Source organism: Pelmatolapia mariae, linkage group LG18, assembly GCF_036321145.2.
Source record: "Pelmatolapia mariae isolate MD_Pm_ZW linkage group LG18, Pm_UMD_F_2, whole genome shotgun sequence".
In the NCBI taxonomy this organism is placed as follows: Eukaryota; Metazoa; Chordata; class Actinopteri; order Cichliformes; family Cichlidae; genus Pelmatolapia; species Pelmatolapia mariae.
Window position 1 is genome coordinate 20,429,520 of NC_086243.1, and position 21,415 is coordinate 20,450,934.

Genomic DNA, 21,415 nt, shown 5'->3' on the forward strand with positions numbered 1-21,415 from the left:
TTTCTATTTGACTAGAAATTACTCAACAGCACTACCTTTTCAATCTATAAAAGGGAGTTGTATACTGTAAGTCTGTCTTGATTGACATGACATGCAAACTTTTAATGGAGCATATAATGCCTTAATAACAGAGGAAACACTCTTTTTCATAGGTAATAAAAACTACAGACCAGACAAGCCTGGTCAGGACTCCTTTGAAAGGCATCAGGATTTATGTTTGCCAAAAATTAAGCTGATAAAGTTTGATGTTCACTCTCAAGCCAAGCTTTACACAGTCAGCTGCATGAAGTCAATTTAAATCAGTTGAAGCAGAACAATTTTACATCAGTATCTGTCAGCACTCTTAGACGTGAGCATGGAAAAAACAAAACCTTTGAGCAAAAAAATGGACCAAAGCCAATGCACGCCAATAAAAAAAATAGCATAATGCTTCTGGTTAAATGCTCTTGGGGACCTCTAACATCCTTTTTTAATCAGGAAGAGAAGCAGGAAAGCCCCTCTCTTTACACTGCAAAGGGGTGAACAATTAAACATCCTGAACCTTTACTGCAATAGTTTTTTGACAAACGCTGGGACTCATATACATAAACTGGACTAATTAACCATATTGTGCCACAAGCTCCAAACCTCTAACACAGATTAGTGAGTCACACTCAGACCGCACAGGAAGAGCCTAAATGCTATTAGGGAAGCAAGTTTCTGAGATCGGTCACCACTCCTCACAAACAATGCTTTCTTCTGAAATATTCTGAGATGGACATTTATTTGTGAAGCTATTGTTCTCGTCCCTGTAGGGGATTCCTCTTCTGGCTGGGATGCAGTTTGAAGCATCGCGCCTCATAATGACGTGGAGGTCAACAGAGGTGACGACACACCTGCAGGAGGTCTGCAGGATAATGCTGAGAGACTCTCATCTGCAATTTGGATGCTAAACTGAAGCGGCAGCAAACTAAAAAAAGAAGACGAGGCCTCTTTGATGAACAATTAAACGAGGACACGGATAACAAAGTCAAAGATCGCACTCCATCCTTCTGATGTTTGTTTGCGTATCCCGACTTTCCTGCTTGTCTCTGCTGCTGCGATTCTTCCTTTGATCTGTGCACAACCCCTGTCCGTCCCATTGACATCTCAATGACATGGACATCTATAGAGCTCCACACTGAATACAAATACACCAACCTATTTCTTTCTAAGGAAAAACGTGTTTCAGAACAGGCTATGCACTGTGGCAGAACCATGGCTTTCATTCAGGCTAAAAGCCTGCAGGATGGAAATATGTTCAGCGCCCACTTTCCAGCTAAAGTCAGCTTACTGTTTCAGCAGTTTCACTGCAGCTTAACCCAAGTTTCATATTTACATGAGGCACTCCTAGAAAAACACTGATTATCAACACACTGTGAATTTCTAGTACATTATGAATCAGATGTGAGCTGCTGTATGGCATGTTTACCAAAGATAAAGTCATTTTTCAGCCAAACAAGGGCTTGAAGCATTACTCCAAAAGGAAAAAGAATGAAATCAGACAAAAGTGTGACAATCCCACAACGCCCCCTTTCCCCACCTACCTCAGCAAAGCATTCTTTAAGACATACAAACGCAGTCATAATAAAACTATTGGAGCTTTGGCCTCCTTTCCCTTTTGACACGACACTGCACTTGATGAGATGAGAGATAGCAGAAAGCCTTTTTTTCCAGCCCAACTCTGGGTCTCTTTCCACTGAATACTCCATGCACAACCAGCGGATCATGGAAAGGCCATAAAGTGCTGCGGATGGCTTTGTTACCATGTTCAAACAACGGCCTCAGATCCGTTCAATAAGTAACCCACATATCTAGCCCCTTACTCCATGCTGGTTTCTCACTTAATGTATATAAACTACAGAATGGGTAGTATCTTTAGTTATTGCAGTAAAAACACTGGTTTACTGACTGAGAAAACAAAGTTTTTAAAGACTGCAATCCAGGCCACAATCCCCATTGCCACTATAAACACATATCTCAATATGAACATTAATCTGCAGCAATGGTTGCAGTTTTTTTTTTGTTTTGTTTTGTTTTTTTAGTATTCAAGCTGTTTGGTTTCAATCTGTCCTCCTTTTGTAGTCTGCATTCTTTTGACCAGTCATGTTTGAGCAAGCCTCGGTTGCCTTGAGGTAAACAGTCCTTATGGTAAGGAGGGATGGCATTTGCACAAATGCTGTGAATATCCATTGGTTACTGTCTATAAACTATCGAGTCTTCAATGAACAAGATTCTGTTTGTGGTGTTGGTGGCTTTTGGAGCATTTAATGGATAATATTGCCTAAAGTCTACACGCTACACCCCAGAAAGCTGATTCTGCTCATCTGGAGAAATGTTTCATCACTCATCCAAGAAACTTCTTCTTTAGGCTTTCGAGGATTTCTGGGTTTATGCTTCATGGTAGTGGAACCAAATGCATAACATTTACAGAAGTGCAATACTACTTGACTTGTAGGTCGACACAATAGATTTTATTGTCTTTTCAGAAAAAAAAAAGATGTAAAAAGAACAAAAGCTGCTTCACTTCTAGGCTTCCTCTTGATGACATGGATGTCTAGCCTCGAGTGCGTCTGCTACACAGCACAGATCTCAGTTGCTCGACAAAAGTATCAGTGCTGCCAGATAACCTGCTTTCTACAGAGGCACTATTGTCCCAGGGTGAAACCGAAATCCTGCACCTCTGCAGCAGTCTATGCTGCTCAGACCTGGTGCAGTTCATCAAAGCAAGTAGAGAAGGCGGAAGAAGGACGAAGAACTTATATTCCTGCTCCCATGGCCCAAACATTAAGGAAAAAAAAAAACATGATTTCTGACAATGACTGCAGCAGATGTAAATCTGGGAAGGTCATCAGCGGACCTGCAAGACATAGCAGCAGCCACAGCAGTACTAGGATCACTCAGAACACTAAAATGCATGCAAGATGTTCTAGGATTACACAAGATCATAAACTATATTTCACTACTAACATTCATCCAATCCTAGAAAAGAAATGGGTTTCTTAAAGTGATGAAAAAAGAAAAGAAAAAAAACAGATGACTTATGGGGGAAGCTGGCTTGTTACACAGGGAAAAGCACTTACTCAGGATGCACTGCAGGACTGAAATGTTGTCATGATTCAGCTTAACTTTTGCAGGTGTGCAAGCAGATGTAAATGCAGTGATTGAGGCAGACTTCCTCCTATCTTTCTATCGCTTTCTGTCAAGAACTTGATCAACTCGGGGGGATTTTGGGGGTGGGGGGGCATATTGATGTAAGCGGGTTACATTGTGCCAAAAGCAAGCGAGGGAGCCTCGCATTAGGGATTAAGGATTTAGCTCTTGACATGCTCCTGTGATTAGTTTCATCTTTCACTGGTTAACTCATGTGTCAGTTAGAGTGGCTCTTAGGAAGGTTTTACTGCATATTTCTGGCTTGGCATCATTCTACAACAAAAAGTAGAAGTGCTTAGAAATTTTTGAGTGCACAATAAAAGAAAATATATAATCATCGCCTTTGCAGTACAAAGCCAGTCACAAACAGTCACAAAGGAGTAATCATTCTAAAACCATTTAGCAACTGTGAAATAAATCATCCGTTATTACTTGCGGTCGGCTGCTGGGCAAAGCTGTGGGCATTACTCGCAATAACAAACTAATTATGCCAGTGTAAGGAACGAGGGGCTTTTCCATTTTGCAGCAGGAACACAAGAGTGACAGGCAGTCGTCCTGAGGGAAAAGCTTCTGCATTATCAAATCAAAAATTCATTTCCAAAAGCCTTAATGGCCTGTCTATAGCACCCCTAGAACCAGGTGGGCTAAAAGGGCGAGCAAAGTGTAGAAATGTAATAAGCTAAATCATCACAGATGGCAACTTTGGCTGATTTAATTGCTTCTTTGGATTACTGGAGCTATGCCTCCAAAGTAAATATGAAGTTATAATTATAATAAATACAAAGTTACATCTGTAATGCTTCTTGAATCTTGCCAGCGACCACAAGTTTGATCTCAACTGTAACGCTCCTAAATCTGATGTAACAGAACTGAAGCACGGCATGTATTTTAGCTCTACCAGGTGGCCTCTTCAGTGGAACCTTTAAAAAAATGCCGCTGATTGTGTTTCCATGACAGAAACTCAGTTCCAGCACAGAGACCTCCAGGGTGAAATAGGTCACATGATCTGCAAACTTAGATTAAAAAAAAAAAAAAAAAGGAGTCCAAACACAGAACAATATGCAAAAAAGTTTCCATGATCTCAACCAATTTCAAATTTTTCTAAACTTACATTTTCCTTTCTTTCTTTTTTTGCTTCTTCTAAGTGTAAACCACTGGCCAGATGTTCATTTGCTTCCCAGCAACACAAACACATTTTAATAGGTCAAACAGACACTGCTTAGTTAGACTGACTAGTCGAGCATCCCTGGAAAATGTGCATCTGCCGGTCTTGTTTTTTTAAAGTGCAAGGATTACACTCTCCTTGATGTCCGCAGAAAACGACCCTACTTTTTTCTAAAGCTTAAGCTGGAGTGGCATGGTGATGTGGTGACTAGCACCATCACTTTACAACAAAAAAGGCATTGGATCAAATCTACCAAACAGCTGGGGCATTTACTGGGGAGTTTGTCCTGTGTGGGTACTCCCACAGTCCAAAGACATGAATACTATTTTAATTGGTGATTCTAAATTGCCCATAGGTGAAAATGTGTCTTTGTCTGTCCAGGATGTACCCCACCTCTTGCCCTGTGACAGCCAGTATAGTTTTCAGAACAAGTGTGACCTAGGAGAAGAAAATGTATGAATATGACATCTCCATAAATATCACAATAAAAATATTGAGAGGGTGTGCCCGTACAAATCTAAACCATCAGGAAAAGTAATTAAATACTAAAAGGTGTAACACACCTGCGCCCCCATTACTACCATAGTAATATCATATATATCCAGTCCTACAGTAAGTAGACTGGTATCAGCATGTCTTTATACATACACATGTAAATCTCCCCAGGACAAGACTATAATCCAAGCACTAAACAGCTCAAGTTTTCAAGTGTTCATCATGTAATTATTAATAAACTCACTCCATATTTGGTTTGTTCTTGAGTTACTGGATAAGCCTGCAGCACAGCGATGGCACGACCCCCCCCCCCCCCCCCCCCAGTAACTCTTTCTTTAATCAATAACATGATTTCATTTACATGTTACTTTATTACAATTGCACAACAGCCCAAATATCCAATAGTTTGTTATTTGGACTTTTGATTCCAAAGGAGCGTCATGGAGATGTATTTGCCATCTTGTTCAAATCAATTTGACTGCTATGGACACTGTGTGCTAGTTAAAACACAGCGTGGCACATAGAAACATCTGTCTCAGCCCCTGGCCAAAAACACACGAATCAACAACAACAACTTGAACTGTCAAAAACATATGTTGCAGCTCACATTTCACTGGAAATTCAAATGGGATCAGTTGTAAAAAAAAAAAAAAAAACCTAACAAAAAGAAGTGTAATTAAACCTAATAGTACTGCACAGCGTATCTGTCATCACAGCTGCTCATCACTAATCTTCTCTGGTCTTAATAAAATTCCAAAATCCTTATTTACTGTGGGAGACTTGCTGCTGCATGAAATGTCCAGTTTGTTTAGAAGCCCAGAAATATTTAGGGACTCTGTCTTTTTGGCTCGCAAACACTTTTGATTTGTTATGGTTCTCTTGAAAGCGGCACTGGTCTCCACTCGTGGAACCAGACAGGAGAGATGAGGCTTGCACGTGGGCCGTTGGCACTATGAGTACACGCTTATCCGCTTAAAAAGGGGAACAACACTGTAATGAGTAATGATACATGATTCACGAGAATAGGAAGTTAAATCCATTAGGGAGTAAAGTGATATGTTTGGTCACTTTCTCTCCTAACATCTGGCATCTGTGGGTCCTGAGTAACTCAAACCAACACGGAGTAAATAATATATATATATATATATATATATATATATATATATATATACATATATATATAATTTGTAAGTTTTTGAAAGTAGGCTAACAACTAATTTACTACTGATTTTCTAAATAACTCAAGGATACTGAAAATAGGGGGAGAAAAGTAAAGGAACAGTCATAACACTGCTATCTTTAAAAATAATAAGACTACTTTGACCTTATTTTCAGGGCCAAAAGAACACTTAAACAAAACCCTACTTCATATCGTTTGCGCAAGTCGACTAAGGAGAATGTTCGAGCTGATCTAGGATCAGATGTTTATCACGTCTGAAGATGCTTAAAATACTAACAAACAAATGTGACCACTGGTGTGAGATCTGGTCTGTGAGAAAGGATAAGAAATCCACATTTATGAAGTGTACTTCAGCATATGCCAGTAAGAGTTTTGTCACAAAACGGAGTGTGGAAAACTCACACAGTGCTCACACATTTCATAAACAGACGAGATTAAAAGGCTGAAATTTCCCAAATCCACATCCGTTGCCTGCCAGCATGATCCTCAGAGTGGTGCAGATTTTCTCGGTACGGTCAGTGCCAGATTTTTTTTTTGGTGGGGAAAGATTTGAACAATTGACTAAAAAGAAAAATCACTTTTTTCTCGTTTCTTTCTTTCTTTAAAAAAATTTAAAAAAATAAAATCAACGTGTTCGTTTTCAGTGACTAACCTCTTCTGAGCCCCTCTGTAGCTTTAACCAGGTTACAGCCGGAGCAGCGAGACTGTGAGAAACTCCCCCCCCCCCCCCCTATTCTGGATCAAGTTTCTCAGCGGCTTCGTGACCGGCCCGAGATTTATCTGTGATTTTAAGTTAACGCTGACAGAGAAGAAAGTGAAAGCCTGCTTACCATTAAGACCCAACTACGTACACCTCACATACCTTTATTTTCCGCCAGACCGCAGAAGCTCAGCCAAAGCAGAGACGTGAGACTGATCCACTTGAGAAAACGGGCTGCCATCGTGTTACTTTGAAGCTCCCGGTGAGAAGGTGTCATTCCATGCCAACAAGCCGAGATATTCCGCTTTCCCAAAACTTAAAAACGTCGCCTTTTCCCTCTCCCTCTCTGCTCGTTGAGTAAAAAAGACTTTTCCTTCTGTGGGCAACTCAAACTTTGACAGCTCCTCCTCCTCCTCGCAGATATCTTCAGCAGTCCCAGCTCAGGCAGCGAGTGAGGACAAACTACTGGCTTGATCTGACGTCACCACGAGGTAGGACAGATGCGCCTCTCGCGCAGGTACACGCCGGATGTACAAAGAACTGCACAAACCAAACAGGAAAAAACGAAAAAAAAAGGGGAAAGAAAGGTCGCATTTTCGGAAAATGGACTGCGCTGTAGAAAAGTGGCCATAATATGAGCCACAGCGTGCATTAGCACATGTACAAATAAAAAAAGCTGAATAAACTTCCTTGAGCAAACAAAGGCAATAACAGCAGCTCAGTAGCTGCAGAACAGAAACACCGGCTTTTATGGTCTGTTTCCTTAGTTTGGTGAAGAAAAAGACAAACAAGCAAAAGAGGAAGATGTCCCTCATAAAGCCACTGACAACCTGAAAGAGCCTCGCCGATATTCGATGAATGAAATATCAGCTGTTTTCTTTCATCAGTACATTATACAGTATTGTACAGTATTTCTATTTTTGAATTTTGTCATAAATAAATAAATAAATAAATAAATATGCAAAAGGAAAAAAAAAATCCTAGTTAATTTTGTGCCAAAAATGATTGTATTTAAATTGTGGTAAATGAGTTGTGGACCATATTTAGCCAGAGCATAGAAGGTGCAATCAGTTTTTTGTTTGTTTGTTTGAAAGTGACTTTTATATATCCTTTATTTATCTGAGAAAAAAAAGTGTAATTGACATTAAAAATGTCTTTATCAACAGATGAGACCAGTGGAAATTGAAGCAAATAAAACATCAGAGTCATGAAGACACTTGGAAAACAGGTTATTTCTTTATTTTATATATATCTCCCTTAAAAAATCTTCTTGACTATGGTCAACATTTGCCATTACACATAGAAAATAGAAACACTGCAAATTACTTTTTGGCACAACACAGTTACACCGCATTGGACCGCATTTGCCTTCATAACCACCTTAATTGTTTGTGACATAGATTCAACAATCCGCTGGAAACATTCCCCAAAGATTTTTGTCCATATTAAGCATGACACAGAAACATTTCAGAAACAGAAGCCCAGGAAAGCCCCCGGACCAGACGGTGTCTCACCTTCCTGCCTCAAAACCTGTGCTGAACAGCTGGCTCCCATCTTTACTCGCATCTTCAACAGATCCCTGGAGCTGTGTGAAGTTCCATCCTGCTTCAAACGCTCCACCATCATCCCTGTTCCCAAGAAACCCACCATCACAGGACTGAATGACTACAGACCTGTCGCCTTGACGTCTGTGGTCATGAAATCCTTCGAACGACTGGTGTTAGCCCATCTGAAGGACATAACAGGCCACCAGCTGGACCCTCTGCAGTTTGCCTACCGGGCAAACAGGTCGATGGATGATGCAGTGAATATGGGGCTGTATTACATCCTGCAACACCTCGACCGCCCGGGAACTTATGCCAGGGTCCTGTTTGTGGACTTTAGTTCGGCTTTTAACACCATCGTGCCTGAACTTCTCTCCTCCAAACTCTCCCAGCTCAGCGTGTCACCAGCTACCTGTCAGTGGATCACCAGCTTCCTGACAGACAGAAAGCAACAAGTGAGGCTGGGGGAGATCACCTCTGAAACTCGGTCCCTCAGTATTGGTGCCCCTCAAGGATGTGTCCTCTCACCACTACTGTTCTCCCTCTACACTAATGACTGCACCTCCAAGAACTCGGCTGTTAAACTCCTAAAGTTTGCAGATGACACCACTGTCATTGGCCTCATTCAGGATGGTGATGAGTCTGCATACCGGCAGGAAGTTGAGCAGCTGGTACTCTGGTGCAGTCAGCACAATCTGGAGCTGAACACTCTTAAAACTGTAGAGATGACAGTGGACTTCAGGAGACATCCCTCAACTCTGCTCCCCCTTACCATATCAGACAGCCCTGTGTCGACTGTGAAGATCTTCAAGTTCCTGGGTACCACCATCTCCCAGGACCTGAAGTGGGAGACCAACATCAACTCCATCCTCAAAAAGACCCAGCAGAGGATGTACTTCCTGAGACAACTGGGGAAGTACAGTCTTCCACAGGAGCTGCTAATCCAGTTCTACACTGCGGTCATTGAGTCTGTCCTGTGCTCTTCCATCACAGTCTGGAATGGTGCAGCCACTAAACAGGACAGACGCAGACTGCAGCGGACTGTACGGGCAGCAGAAAGGATCATCGGCGCCCCCCTGCCCTCCATCCAGGATCTGTACCTTTCAAGAACCAGGAAACGGGCAGGGAAAATCATCACAGACCCCTCACACCCTGGACACAGACTTTTTGATCTGCTGCCCTCTGGCAGACGGTACAGAAGCCTGCAGACCAGGACCACCCGACATAGGAACAGTTTCTTTCCCCTCACCATCTCCCTTCTAAACAGTTGACCTGTCACACTGCTCCCACTGCCAGACTGCAACTGCACTTTATGTACATTCTGTAGTATTCATTCCACCTCATTTCATTTCTGTATTTTATGTATATAAGTTTAGATTAGTTATTTATAGTTGGTTTACACAGCTTTGTGTATGTATGTGTATGCATGTGTAATGTATATATAGACACGTGTGTGTGTGTGTGTGTGTGTGTGTGTGTGTGTGTGTGTGTGTGTGTGTGTGTGTGTGTGTGTGTGTGATTTACATTGCTGTGCTTGAGAGCCACCATCTACCGGAACCAAATTCCTTGTATGTGTCTGCACATATACTTGGCCAATAAACACGATTCTGATTCTGATTCTGACACAATCGCTGCAGATTTGTCAGCTGCATATCTGAATTTCCTGTTCCATCACATTCCAAAAGTCCTCTATTGGACTGGAATCGGGTAACAGGAGGCTGTATAAGTACAGAGAACATATTGTTATGTTCAAGCAATCAGTTTGAGAAAATCAAGCTGTCTGATGGTTGTAAGAAGCCATAATAAGATGGACATGGTCAGCAACAATCCTCAGGTAGGCTGTGGCTTGTGAAGGATGCTCAGTTCAATTCAAAATCCTGCTCCTCACATACAAGGTTTTAAATAATCAGGCCCCACCTTATCTGTATGACCTTGTAGTACCATATCACCCTATTAGAGCACTTTGCTCTCGTACTGCAGGCTTACTTGTAGAGAGTATTTAAAAGTAGAATGGGAGGGAGAGCCTTCAGTTTTCAGGTCCCTCTTCTGTGGAACCAGCTTCCAGTTTGTATTCGGGAGACAGACACTATCTCTACTTTTAATTTTAGGCTTATAACTTTCCTTTTTGCTAAAGCATATAGTTAGGGCTGGACCAGGTGACCCTGAATCCTCCCTTAGTTATGCTGCAATAGATGTAGGCTGCTGGGGGATTCCCGTGATGTATTGAGTTTTTCCTTTCCAGTCACCTTTCTCACTCACTTTGTGTTAACAGACCTCTCTGCATTGAAGCGCACCTGTTATTAATCTCTGTTTCTCTTCACAACATGTCTTTAACCTGTTTTCCTTCTCTCACCCCAACCGGTCGCAGCAGATGGCCGCCCCTCCCTGAGCCTGGTTCTGCCCGAGGTTTCTTCCTGTTAAAAGGGAGTTTTTCCTTCCCACTGTCACCAAAGTGCTTGCTCATAGGGGGTCATATGATTGTTGGGTTTTTCTCTGTATCTATTATTGTAGGCTCTACTGTACAATATGAAGCGTCTTGAGGTGACTGTTATTGTGATTTGGCGCCATATAAATAAAATTGAATTGAATTCAGTTGTGATGACCCTCAGTTTCGTGTTCTTTACTGACAGGTATGACACGTTGTGGTCTTCTGCTGCTGTGTCGTGCATCCAGAGATGCTCTTCTGCACACTTTGGTTGTAATAAGTGTTCATTTCAATTTTGCCTTCCACTCAGCTTATAGCAGTCTGGCCATTGTCCTCTGACCTGTGGCACGAACAAGGCATTTTAGTGCAGAAAACTGCTGCTCACTGGGTTTTATTTCTCTTTTCCAGACCAGAAAAAGAACCCGGAGATGGCTGTGTGGGAAAATCCCAGCAGATCAGCAGATTCTGAAATACTCAGACCAGCTCGGCTGACCTCAACACCTAAATCACATTTCTGCCCCAGTCTGATACTCAGTTTGTACTTCAGCATGTTGTCTTGATCATGTGTACACTGAGTTGCTGCCATGTGATTAGCAGATTAGATATTTGGATCAACAATCAGTTGAGCAGATGTACCTGATAAGGTGCCCAGTGAGTGCACTAATACTGAAAACTACAAAAATGTATAGCTGCATTAAAATCAGACTGATATTTATTAGTTTATATAGTAATTGATGATATCTAATCAAAATCAAATACATATTCACTTTAAAAAACAAATAAATATTTTCTGAATTGTAAATAAGGATAGTACAAAATGGTTAAACATTGACTGGTTTTCCTGTATTTCCTGCTGGTTAAGCCAATATTTACTGAAAGGTGGCCACATTCCTTCGCCCAGTTTTCTAATGCGGCTTTAACAGAGACTGGTTCTGTCTGTTTTTGGTGTGATTTCAATCCTTTGGTATTTTTTATTTAATAACACTGACCCAAGTGGCTGCAATTGGACTATAGAGAGACAAATATGTACTTACAGCATTGTTTTACAGCCAAATGTCTGCTTAGTGGTGGATTTTTGTCACTTTTCAGAAGACCTGGATCTATTTTAAGTAAACACCTAGGCAGAAAAAGCTAGTATGATGATGACTCATCCAGGATGCCAAGGCCTATAACCTTTAGAGGCCTCACTGAATGTGCCCATAAAAACAAGGCCAACAGTAAGTTTTGACATCCTGTTTTGATGTTATCCGTATTCATTTGTCGATGTATGAAAGACGGTCGTCAGAATCAGTGTCAAGCAGGGGTTGAATGTACAAAATGTCTTGAGAGTGCTGACAGAGTGTTTGTCTTATGAGAGCTGAGCCTAATTTGGACGTCAAGCTGCTCAGATGTGTTTGTTGTTGTACACATATCAGACTTTATGGGGACAGGAGTGATGGAAATCATTTTTCACACTGGTGTTTATTTCATTATCGCAGCCTAATGGCACAGCAAAGCGTCTTTGCTCGTACTGTTGGAGGAAGGGGTTATTGTGTCTGGTGAAATTATAACCATTCTCCTCGAGGAGAAATTACCTAATGCGAGGCTAACGTTTCACTTGAGACGGCACAGTGAGCTTTTGTTCCCTGTGCTATGGCCGTGGTGCAACTGTCAATTTGACTGTTCTTCGTATTGTGATTGCTAAAGAAAAAAAAAGTCAGTGGCCCTTGTTGTTTATGAGCATTTGATCCACAAGCAAAACCTGACTTAGTTCTTTGTTGAGAAACCTTTGTTGACAAGCACAGCAGGAACACGTTTCTTATAGTTGGTCACCAGGTTTGCACACATCTCAGGGGATTTTGACCCGCTCGTCTTTGCAGAAACTCACTAAACCCTTTAGGTTTCTTGGATGCTGCTTGGCTGCTTTCTGTAGGACTGAGGTCTGTAGACTAGCTAGACCACTCCATGACAATAATGTGTTTTATCCGAGGTATTGAGGTGAAAAGGAACGCGATTTGTCCCTTTCTTCAGTTAGAATGAAAAAAAGACACAAAGCTGGAGTTATTCTGTGTCTTTACGCTGCTGCCTCTTCTTCTCTCATCCTCTCCCCCTCCCTCTCCTGTTGCTACTTCAATCACGAAACTGATCAATGATCAGCTGATCGGCTTTTCTGTCGCCACTAGTCTCGTCTTTCTTGTTTGTTTATTGCCCACTTTGCGCCCGAACGAGGAAATCAGCGGATGTCGCGCTAAACAACAGCAGCACGTTTAAGCTTGATACGCTGTTGTTAGAATTTATTTAATATTACTTTCTAGTATCAGCTGATGTTTGCTGGAGCCACATCCGTAAAAGTTGCTGGTCATGATATCGGTTTGGATATCTGTTGAGAGGGAAACGTGAAGATGAAACCAGGAGATGTCCTTACTTAATCAACAGAGCTGAACAGGTGATGGAGAAACAGGTTTACCTTTTAGGTGACATGAATGAGTTGAAGGGAAGTTATGAACTATTTCTGGGAGACAAATAACACCAGGATCCTTTTCTAAGTAGCTGACAGCTGGTAACTGTGCAGAGGCGGATCTAGCAAAATTTTGACAGGGGGGCAGGTAGGGCATTAACAGGGAGAGGGGGGCACAAAGAAATACTTTTCTTTCTTATTCTCATTTAAAATATCTAGCTTTAATACATAATATTCTGAATCTTACAACCAAAGTGGTCATCTGATGTACAATGTATAGAAATCATACATATATACCAATAAGACAGTGTACATGACTTTCACAACAGTGTTTGTTTTCATTTAAAGGCTTTATGGCTTTTCCTATAATACCTGGTGGGCCGGTCTCTAGCCAAAATGGCCGGGCCGATTTTTTTGTCCCAGTTCAGCCATAGGTACTACCTAAAGTGCGTGGTTGTTGTCATAGCAATGCATCCGAGCGTCCAGCAACGTAATTAATAAGCGACATGAACGTTACAACAAAAGTGGACGATAAAGACTATAACTGCTGCTTGGACTATGGCTTTTCGTCAGGCTCGGGGAATGGCGTTGCTTTTTGTAGCCAATTCCCTCGTTATCGGGTTTCAAAAATGGCAGTTTTAATTTTCGTGAACTAGATGCTTTCATAACTCATCGAGAGACCCTACGGACCAGCCAATCAGTGACATGCAGTCTGACGACGCCACATTTTAGTACCTACTTGGATTGCTTGGAACCTGGGGCAAGCAGGTACTAGAAAAGCACCTGGTACCAGGTACTACGACCTAATGGCAAACCGTGCCGAGTTGATCTGAGTACCAATGGAAAAAGGGCTTTTGGTGACTGTGGTCTCAACTGCTTTCAGATCTTTAGCAAGCACCTCCTGTGTACTTTTGGGCTGATCCACCACCTTTCCCATGATCATCCTCACCCCATGAGACAAGATCTTGAATGCAGTTCCAGACTGAAGGTAATTGATGGTCATTTTATATTTCTTCCATTTCGGAATAATCACATCAGCAGCTTCACCTTCTCACCAACCTTCTTGCTGATGGTCTTGTAGTTCATTCCAGCCTTGTGCAGGTCTACAACCATTTCTCTGACGTCCTTTGGCAGCTCATTGATGTTGTCCATGGTGATGGAGAGGTTGCAATAGAAGAAGCTGATTATTTGTGCATAACGATCTGAGCTCTGGAGCATCCGTGATTGACTGTAATCTGTGTGCCACATGGGTACGCAGCCAATGTGCAGGAGAAATTTGTAATTTTTATGTGCTTTGGGTTTTTTTCTGGATTTTTGGTTGATATGCTGTTTTTCTCCATGAAAATTAAACTATCATAAAAATTAGAGACTATTCATTTCTTTGGAAGTGAGCAAACTTACAAAATCATCAGGAGCTTAAATGATTATTTCCCCCACTCTAAGTAACTGAGGGTGGGATGGGGTGGGGTGGGGGGGATATTGTAAACTAAGGAAACACAATGAAGATATAAATTGGTACAAAGTTCATAAAGCGAGCCAGGGAGGTAAAATATTCCTGTTGTACTTTTAGTGAAATAAATTTCAGCCTCACTTCAAGGTCATTTATCACATTCAGATTCTCTGAAACTAAGGTTTGTCTCTCCAAAAGTTGATTTTGTTCATCTGGACGTAGCGTTTTGTGGGAGAAACGTTTCGTCACTCATCCAAGTGACTTCTTCAGTCTCAGCTGACTGCAGGTTTCCCCAACCTTATAAACAGTACATTTGGATAATGACTGAAACTAGCCCACTGAAGGAACAATGGGCTGGGAGGTCAGTTCCTTAATCTTAATTATGCAGATTCTCATGACCATTGATCAACAACCACTGACCAAAACCCACTGATCAAAGCCCACTGATCAATGGCCATGAGTACCGTTCACAGAGAGTTGGGGAATGGCTGCAATCACAGCATTGTAAGATAGCGAAAGATGTACCCTTAGGCCCCCTCCTCGATTCAGAGATGGTCTTTCCCTTTTCACGTAAATTGCCTCCTTGACTCCGCGCTCAAACCAGCGTTCCTCCCTGTCCAGGATGTGTACATCCTCATCATTGAAAGAGTGTCCACTGGCCTGTAGGTGTAAATAGACCGCAGAGTCCTGGCCTGACAAGGTAGCTCTTCTGTGTTGTGCCATCCGCTTCGCCAGAGGTTGTTTGGTTTCCCCGATGTATAAATCCTGGCAATCCTCCTGGCACTTCACAGCGTACACTATGTTACTCTGTTTGTGTCGGGGGACCCAATCCTTGGGGAATTTTTGGCGCAGCGTGTTTTGGGATTTAAAAGCCACAGAGACCCGGTGTTTAGAAAAAATGCGTCTCAACTGCTCCGATACTCCTGACACATACGGGATCGCTACAGGTTTTTGCTTGGGCAGCAGTTGTCCTTCTCTCCTGGATCGGCTGGAGCTTTCTTTAGGTGCCTTTCCCGCTTTGACAAAAGTCCAGCTGGGATAACCACATTTACTCAGGGCCTTCTTGATGTGCTGTTCTTCTGCCTCCCTGGCCGCTGTCTCAGTGGGGATGGTGTTCGCTCTGTGTTGTAGCGTCCTAATGACGCCCAGTTTGTGCTCCAGTGGATGATGAGAGTCAAACCTTAGATACTGATCCGTATGTGTAGGTTTACGGTACACGTCAGCTTTTGGATGTCCCCCATTACTGATGGAAATCTCACAGTCTAAGAAGGCTAACCTGCCACTTTTCATATCCTCCCTGGTGAATTTGATGTGTCGGTCCACCGAGTTAATGTGATCTGTGAATTGTGGTACATCCTGAGATTTGATTTTCACCCAGGTGTCATCCACATATCTGAACCAATGGCTTGGTGGTGTTCCAGGGTAGTATAGCAAAGCCCTCTTTTCCACTTCTTCCATGTACAAATTGGCCACGATGGGTGAAACTGGGGAGCCCATGGCACACCCACGTTTCTGCCTGTAGAACTGACCCTTGTATGTGAAGTAGGTGGAATGAAGACACAGTTCCAAAAGCAAACACACTTGGTCGATGCTGAGAGTGGTCCTGTTGGTGAGGTTGGTGTCATCCTGTAATCTCTTACGAACTACCTCCAACGCTTCCGTGACTGGGATGCAAGTGAAGAGAGATGTAACGTCGTACGAGACCACGGTTTCATCTGCCTCCATAGTGACATCTCTCACCTTCTCAACAAAATCCAATCTTAATTATGCAAATTCTCATGACCATTGATCAACAACCACTGACCAAAACCCACTGATCAAAGCCCACTGATCAATGGCCATGAGTACCATTCACAGAGAGTTGGGGAATGGCTGCAATCACAGCATTGTAAGATAGCGAAAGATGTACCCTTAGGCCCCCTCCTCGATTCAGAGGAATGCTGGTTTGAGCGCGGAGTCAAGGAGGCAATTTACTTGAAAAGGGAAAGACCATCTCTGAATCGAGGAGGGGGCCTAAGGGTACATCTTTCGCAGTGGCCAATATTTCAATTATGAAATGTTTCACAGTCTGAAAGAAAGGCTTTGCAGTCGCCATCCACATTCTGCTCTGAGGCTCTGTGTGTCTTGGAGAGCTGACAAAGCAGAAACAGTGAACAAACAAGAATAATGGCCAGAACCAGGAAATCAAAACAGAGTAAGATAAAGAAAGAGAGAGGCGAACGTGTTCAGAGGATGAGAGATGACAGCTACAGCTGGTAAAATAATTGCATGTGCTACCTTGTAATAGTCTCACATTTTCCATCTCTCATTCTAAATAAGCGCTGCGTGTTGCGGTATTTGTTCCTCAAGTAAGATTATAGATTAGCAGTATGAGTTAATTAATCAAGCTCATATTCGCAGCTTGAGATCTTTGAAGTGCAGTAAAAGTTGAGCAGTATAAATAATCCTCAACCTCTAAAAACATTTCTTTGACTAATGTTTATACAAGGACTCTTATTAAGTGGTTCAACGAGGCAGAACTGGTACAGTATGTGACCATGTTTTTGATGGAGATTACCCCTTTATCCCTAAGGTCTTATATCTGATAAGCATGACAAAGCCCAGGTGGACTGGCAACATCCCAAAATATATATAGTTTTAAAACAAGTGCAAAAAAAAAAAACAATCCCCACTGCCGCTGCTGCTGTTGTTATGTCTTTGTGCTGTTTCTTGTACATGGCAGGGTTGAGACTGCGCTGAAGAAGCGAAGGAGAGGATTAAAAAGTACGGGATCATACAGGATCAGCTGTCACTCGGACCAATAGCATTTCTAGTTATGATCCAGAGAACGAGCATGCAGATAACCAACACAAATGAAGCAGTTTAGTAGCATAACAGCAGTTTTTGATGTTCTACAAACTTTAGCTGGTTCCAGCTTCTCAGACGGGAAGTTTAATGCTTTCTTTTGCTCGTGTGATAGATTAACACAAAACAAACTATGTTTTGGCCTATTGTTTGAGTGGGGAAAAAAAGTAATTTACAATGGGCTGTCAGAAATGATAAAGGACCCATTTACTGTGTTTTTACATTGTCCTCACAAAAGGATACATTTTAATTAAGCTGGAATAAAAACCCCGGTAAAGCTCTACTGTTTAGCATTTAAATGTGAGAGACCTTTTTTTCCTAAAGTAGATATAAGGCACAACAATAAGTAGATCATTTATTTGAGAACTCATGATTACCTTTTTGTAGAAAGCATTATTGTACATTAGGTGCTTCTCCTGGAAAATGATGAGCGGAACCATCAAATTTTGTTTCAGCATCTTCATAATGCAGATTAATCTGCTTCGAGTGTATAGCATTAATTCTTTGACTCCTTCCTGTGAATCTCACTGCTCTAGTTTGGACTGTCATGGCTGCCATATTCATGACATGTGAGATACTGCAAGGCTGAGATTAGATGTGAGTGAATCCCTAAAAGCTTTAATAATAGCATGCTAAAATCCTATCTGCAGTGGTATGGTTGAAAAGCCCCAGGCATTCACAGCAAACTGTCAGCCACCAGTTAATTAGGTTTAATTAGAGAAGCCAGTGAGATTACCTTGTATCGCACCATCTGGCCCCCCTCAAGGCAATTCTCCTTAAGCTAAACTTAGTAAATAAAATAGTAAAGGCAAATATTTGATTTTACGAATTGTTTGTTTTGTAATGCCGAGTTCACGTGCACACGCACAAACAAACACGCGCGTGTGCTCGTGTATGCTCGTCTTATTGCATTATGGTTTACCTCTCCTGATGAGGCCCCTGGTCTTTGGCTCTGAGCCACGTTCAACTTGTTGGAGCATGTGGTCTCCATGACATCTCAGTGGGTTACACAGTAAACACCTCAAAGTAAATGAATGAACTGTTTCAAACCAATGACCGTCCCTTTCTCAACTTCTCAACCGGTCACATCCTGTTTCAAAACATGGAACAGCTTGTTCACAGTTATGAGTAATGGCAATAATCTCCTGAAGGTTGTGTGTGCTCAGGCTTCACAGGTAATTTAGCTGTGTAGCTTTAGTATTATGATGTGTGCAGCTAAGATGAAGAAGCCATACTGGTAGTAGCACTTTACAAAATATGTAAGCGTGTGTAGTAAACGCATACACCAACAAAGTAATACACATATGTTAGAACAGAATAGAATAGAATAAAACTTTATTGTCATTGCACATGTCACAAGTACAAGGCAACGAAACGCAGTTTGTATCCATCCAGAAAGTGCTTTAGCAATAATATAGATATATTACAAAATATATATTAGCCATAATATAGATATATTACAAAATATATATTAGCCATAATATAGATATTTAGATATATTACAAAAATGGGTCTGTTACAATGTACACGGTATGAAGGTTTGTTATGAATATGCTATCAATATAAGTATGTACAGGCTATGAACAGGATATAAATATGAAAACTATACAGAAATATGAAATATGAACTATATAAGTTATAAACAGTTGTAAAAAGTTGTAGAACTATAATTATTGTTTGTACAGAATGATTGTCTATACAGCATTTACAGTAGTGCAGTTTAGATCAGTGAGATATGTGGCTAATTTCTACAGTGGTTATATAAAGTGCCAGTGGTTGTGAGTGGTGTTTTTGTCCATTGTGTGTGTGTTGAGTTATAGGTAGTTGTGGGTGTGTGTATGTTCAGTCCATGAGTTAAATGTGGGTCAGATGTCAGGAGGCAGAATTCAGGAGTCTGACAGTCTGACATGGAGTCTTTTATGATTAAAAGATCAGATTCACTAAGAATATGTTCATTTTTGATGTTTTGAGTATATTTAGTCCTACTGATGACATTTCCACTTATGTATGTGCTCCTTAATAGGCTTTCATTTCTCAGCATCACAGCTGGGTAGAGGGTTACTTTCCTAAATCTGGTGATACTGATCGCTTCCGTGCCGTGCCCATGCCATCATATTTCTTCAAATCAGTCATTCAGTGTGCGTGACTACAGGAAACTTTGAGTCATTCGTGAGTGATTGACTGGCTGCAGCAATGCACATTGCAGGTGATATTTAATCCAACCTTGTATTGTGCGAGTGACAGATCAGAAATGCAGCGTAGATTTAATCAGCTCACATTTCTCTGCAGGTAGCCTCATTCTTTCCACTTGAACATCAGATTCAGACACTTTAAAAAACAAGAATTCCTTTTGAAATTGTCCATAGCCCAGACAGAAGAGTGCAGGATAGGACACGCTGGGAGGCTTAAACGTTAACTAGGCCGCTCAGCTTTCCTTAATGTCTCCATACGATCTTTTTATTCAGTCCCTGAATTATTTTTCATGTCTGCTGGCAAATAAATCACACCTACCTCTCTCCTGGGTGCAAAGTGTGTGCAAACATTAATAATGATGGTAATAATAAAATAATAATTTTTTAAAAATCTAAAGTGTGATTTGACTTGTGTCATGAGCTCCTACTGCACTCCTTCCCACAGGCCTAGGGCCTTTCTGTGTGCCATATCAAATGAATGTCAGATTAATTTCTCGCCTCATTAGTTTATATGGGGCGGATCCCGGTCTCAGTTTGTCCTGTCTTCAGTGTCCTGGCAAAAAAATACAAAATAAAAAAAGCAGCTACTGGACACTTTCCTCAATGAAACGCTGCCATCTGGTGGCTCGTTGTGCTTCAGGCAGGTTTTTGGCGCCGTTAGAGCTAAAAATGTCGATCAAGCTGCAGCTGTAGCTTTGAACTCTGCAAAATGTCCTATGATTGGTGTTTTTTTTAAAGAGTTAATATTTTGGTATGGTATCTTTTCATGAAAAATACAAGAGTAAAAGTGCTTTTAGCATGTGCTTCAAAGCTAAGTTTGACTGGGAATCTCAAAACTCAATAGCCTGCATCGACAGAAATTCACTGCAGCCTAATATTTGATGCGTCATAAATTTATTCCAGTCTGTCTTGCAAATACATGTTTGTGCTGCAATGTCATGCACAAACACAAACTATTAGATCCTTAAGATCAAACCTTATGTCAAAAAAGGCCGCTACTAGAAACTAAGAATATTACATGAAATTGCTTGTTTGGCCAAAAATGGGTAAATTATGTAATTTGGTCAAAAACATTAAAAACTACAATTTTCATGTGTTGAGTTTAGAATGAAAGCAATTTTACCTAAATTGCATGATTTAGCACTGTCAATAACAAGGAATCAAAAAAGGGTGGTTATTATGGGTTTCAACTGGCCAAAAATGGCCACGATAGAGCCAAGAAGAACAATTTGGTGTATACTGTGTATTATTGATATTATTAAGGAGCTGATGTTGAAAATTAAAAAATCTGAAAAAAATATAGACCTTTGGGAAGTTTCATTCCATTTGCATTAACAGAATGAAAATGGTTAAAAAAAAGAAAAGTGAAGTGGCCACAAATGGCCAGGATAGAGCCCAGAGGGTTAAAATACAATAAATCCAAAATGCCTCAGAGCTTCTGTTGTATTGCTAGAGAAGCTACTTTTTTGACAGGTCATCATGAAGTGAGATGTGCTCTGGCAGCATCACAGTGTTGGAGGAGATAAAACATCTACAGACACAAGTTGCATATTTTTTTCTACCTTTTTAATTGATGTCATTTCCATCCTCACCACAGGCTCCCCTCCCACCACTCTGAAGAAATTAAATGCTGAAGCTGACAGTAACACACACACACCATTATTCAATTTAATGGCTCAATGAAATCTTGCCTGATATCTCTCTGAAATCTGTGCCTTTGAACAAACACAACTCATACAGGAAACACACCCACGGGAGAAACCGGGAAAAATAAGAGGGATAAAAAAGGCGTTTAGCAAAGCTGAGTAAGGG

General features: G+C 41.3%; 1 protein-coding gene across 1 annotated transcript in view; it reads right to left on the bottom strand.

Annotated features, from left to right (window-relative positions):
• egfra (epidermal growth factor receptor a (erythroblastic leukemia viral (v-erb-b) oncogene homolog, avian)) overlaps positions 1-7,193 on the bottom strand; it is a 45,007-nt gene extending 37,814 nt beyond the window's left edge. Inside the window, exon 1 of the mRNA XM_063460981.1 lies at positions 6,874-7,193. Within this exon, the coding sequence (XP_063317051.1) occupies positions 6,874-6,988 (115 nt within the window). The 5' untranslated portion in view covers positions 6,989-7,193. The remainder of the gene's footprint in view (positions 1-6,873) is intronic.
• Positions 7,194-21,415: the final 14,222 nt, after the last annotated feature.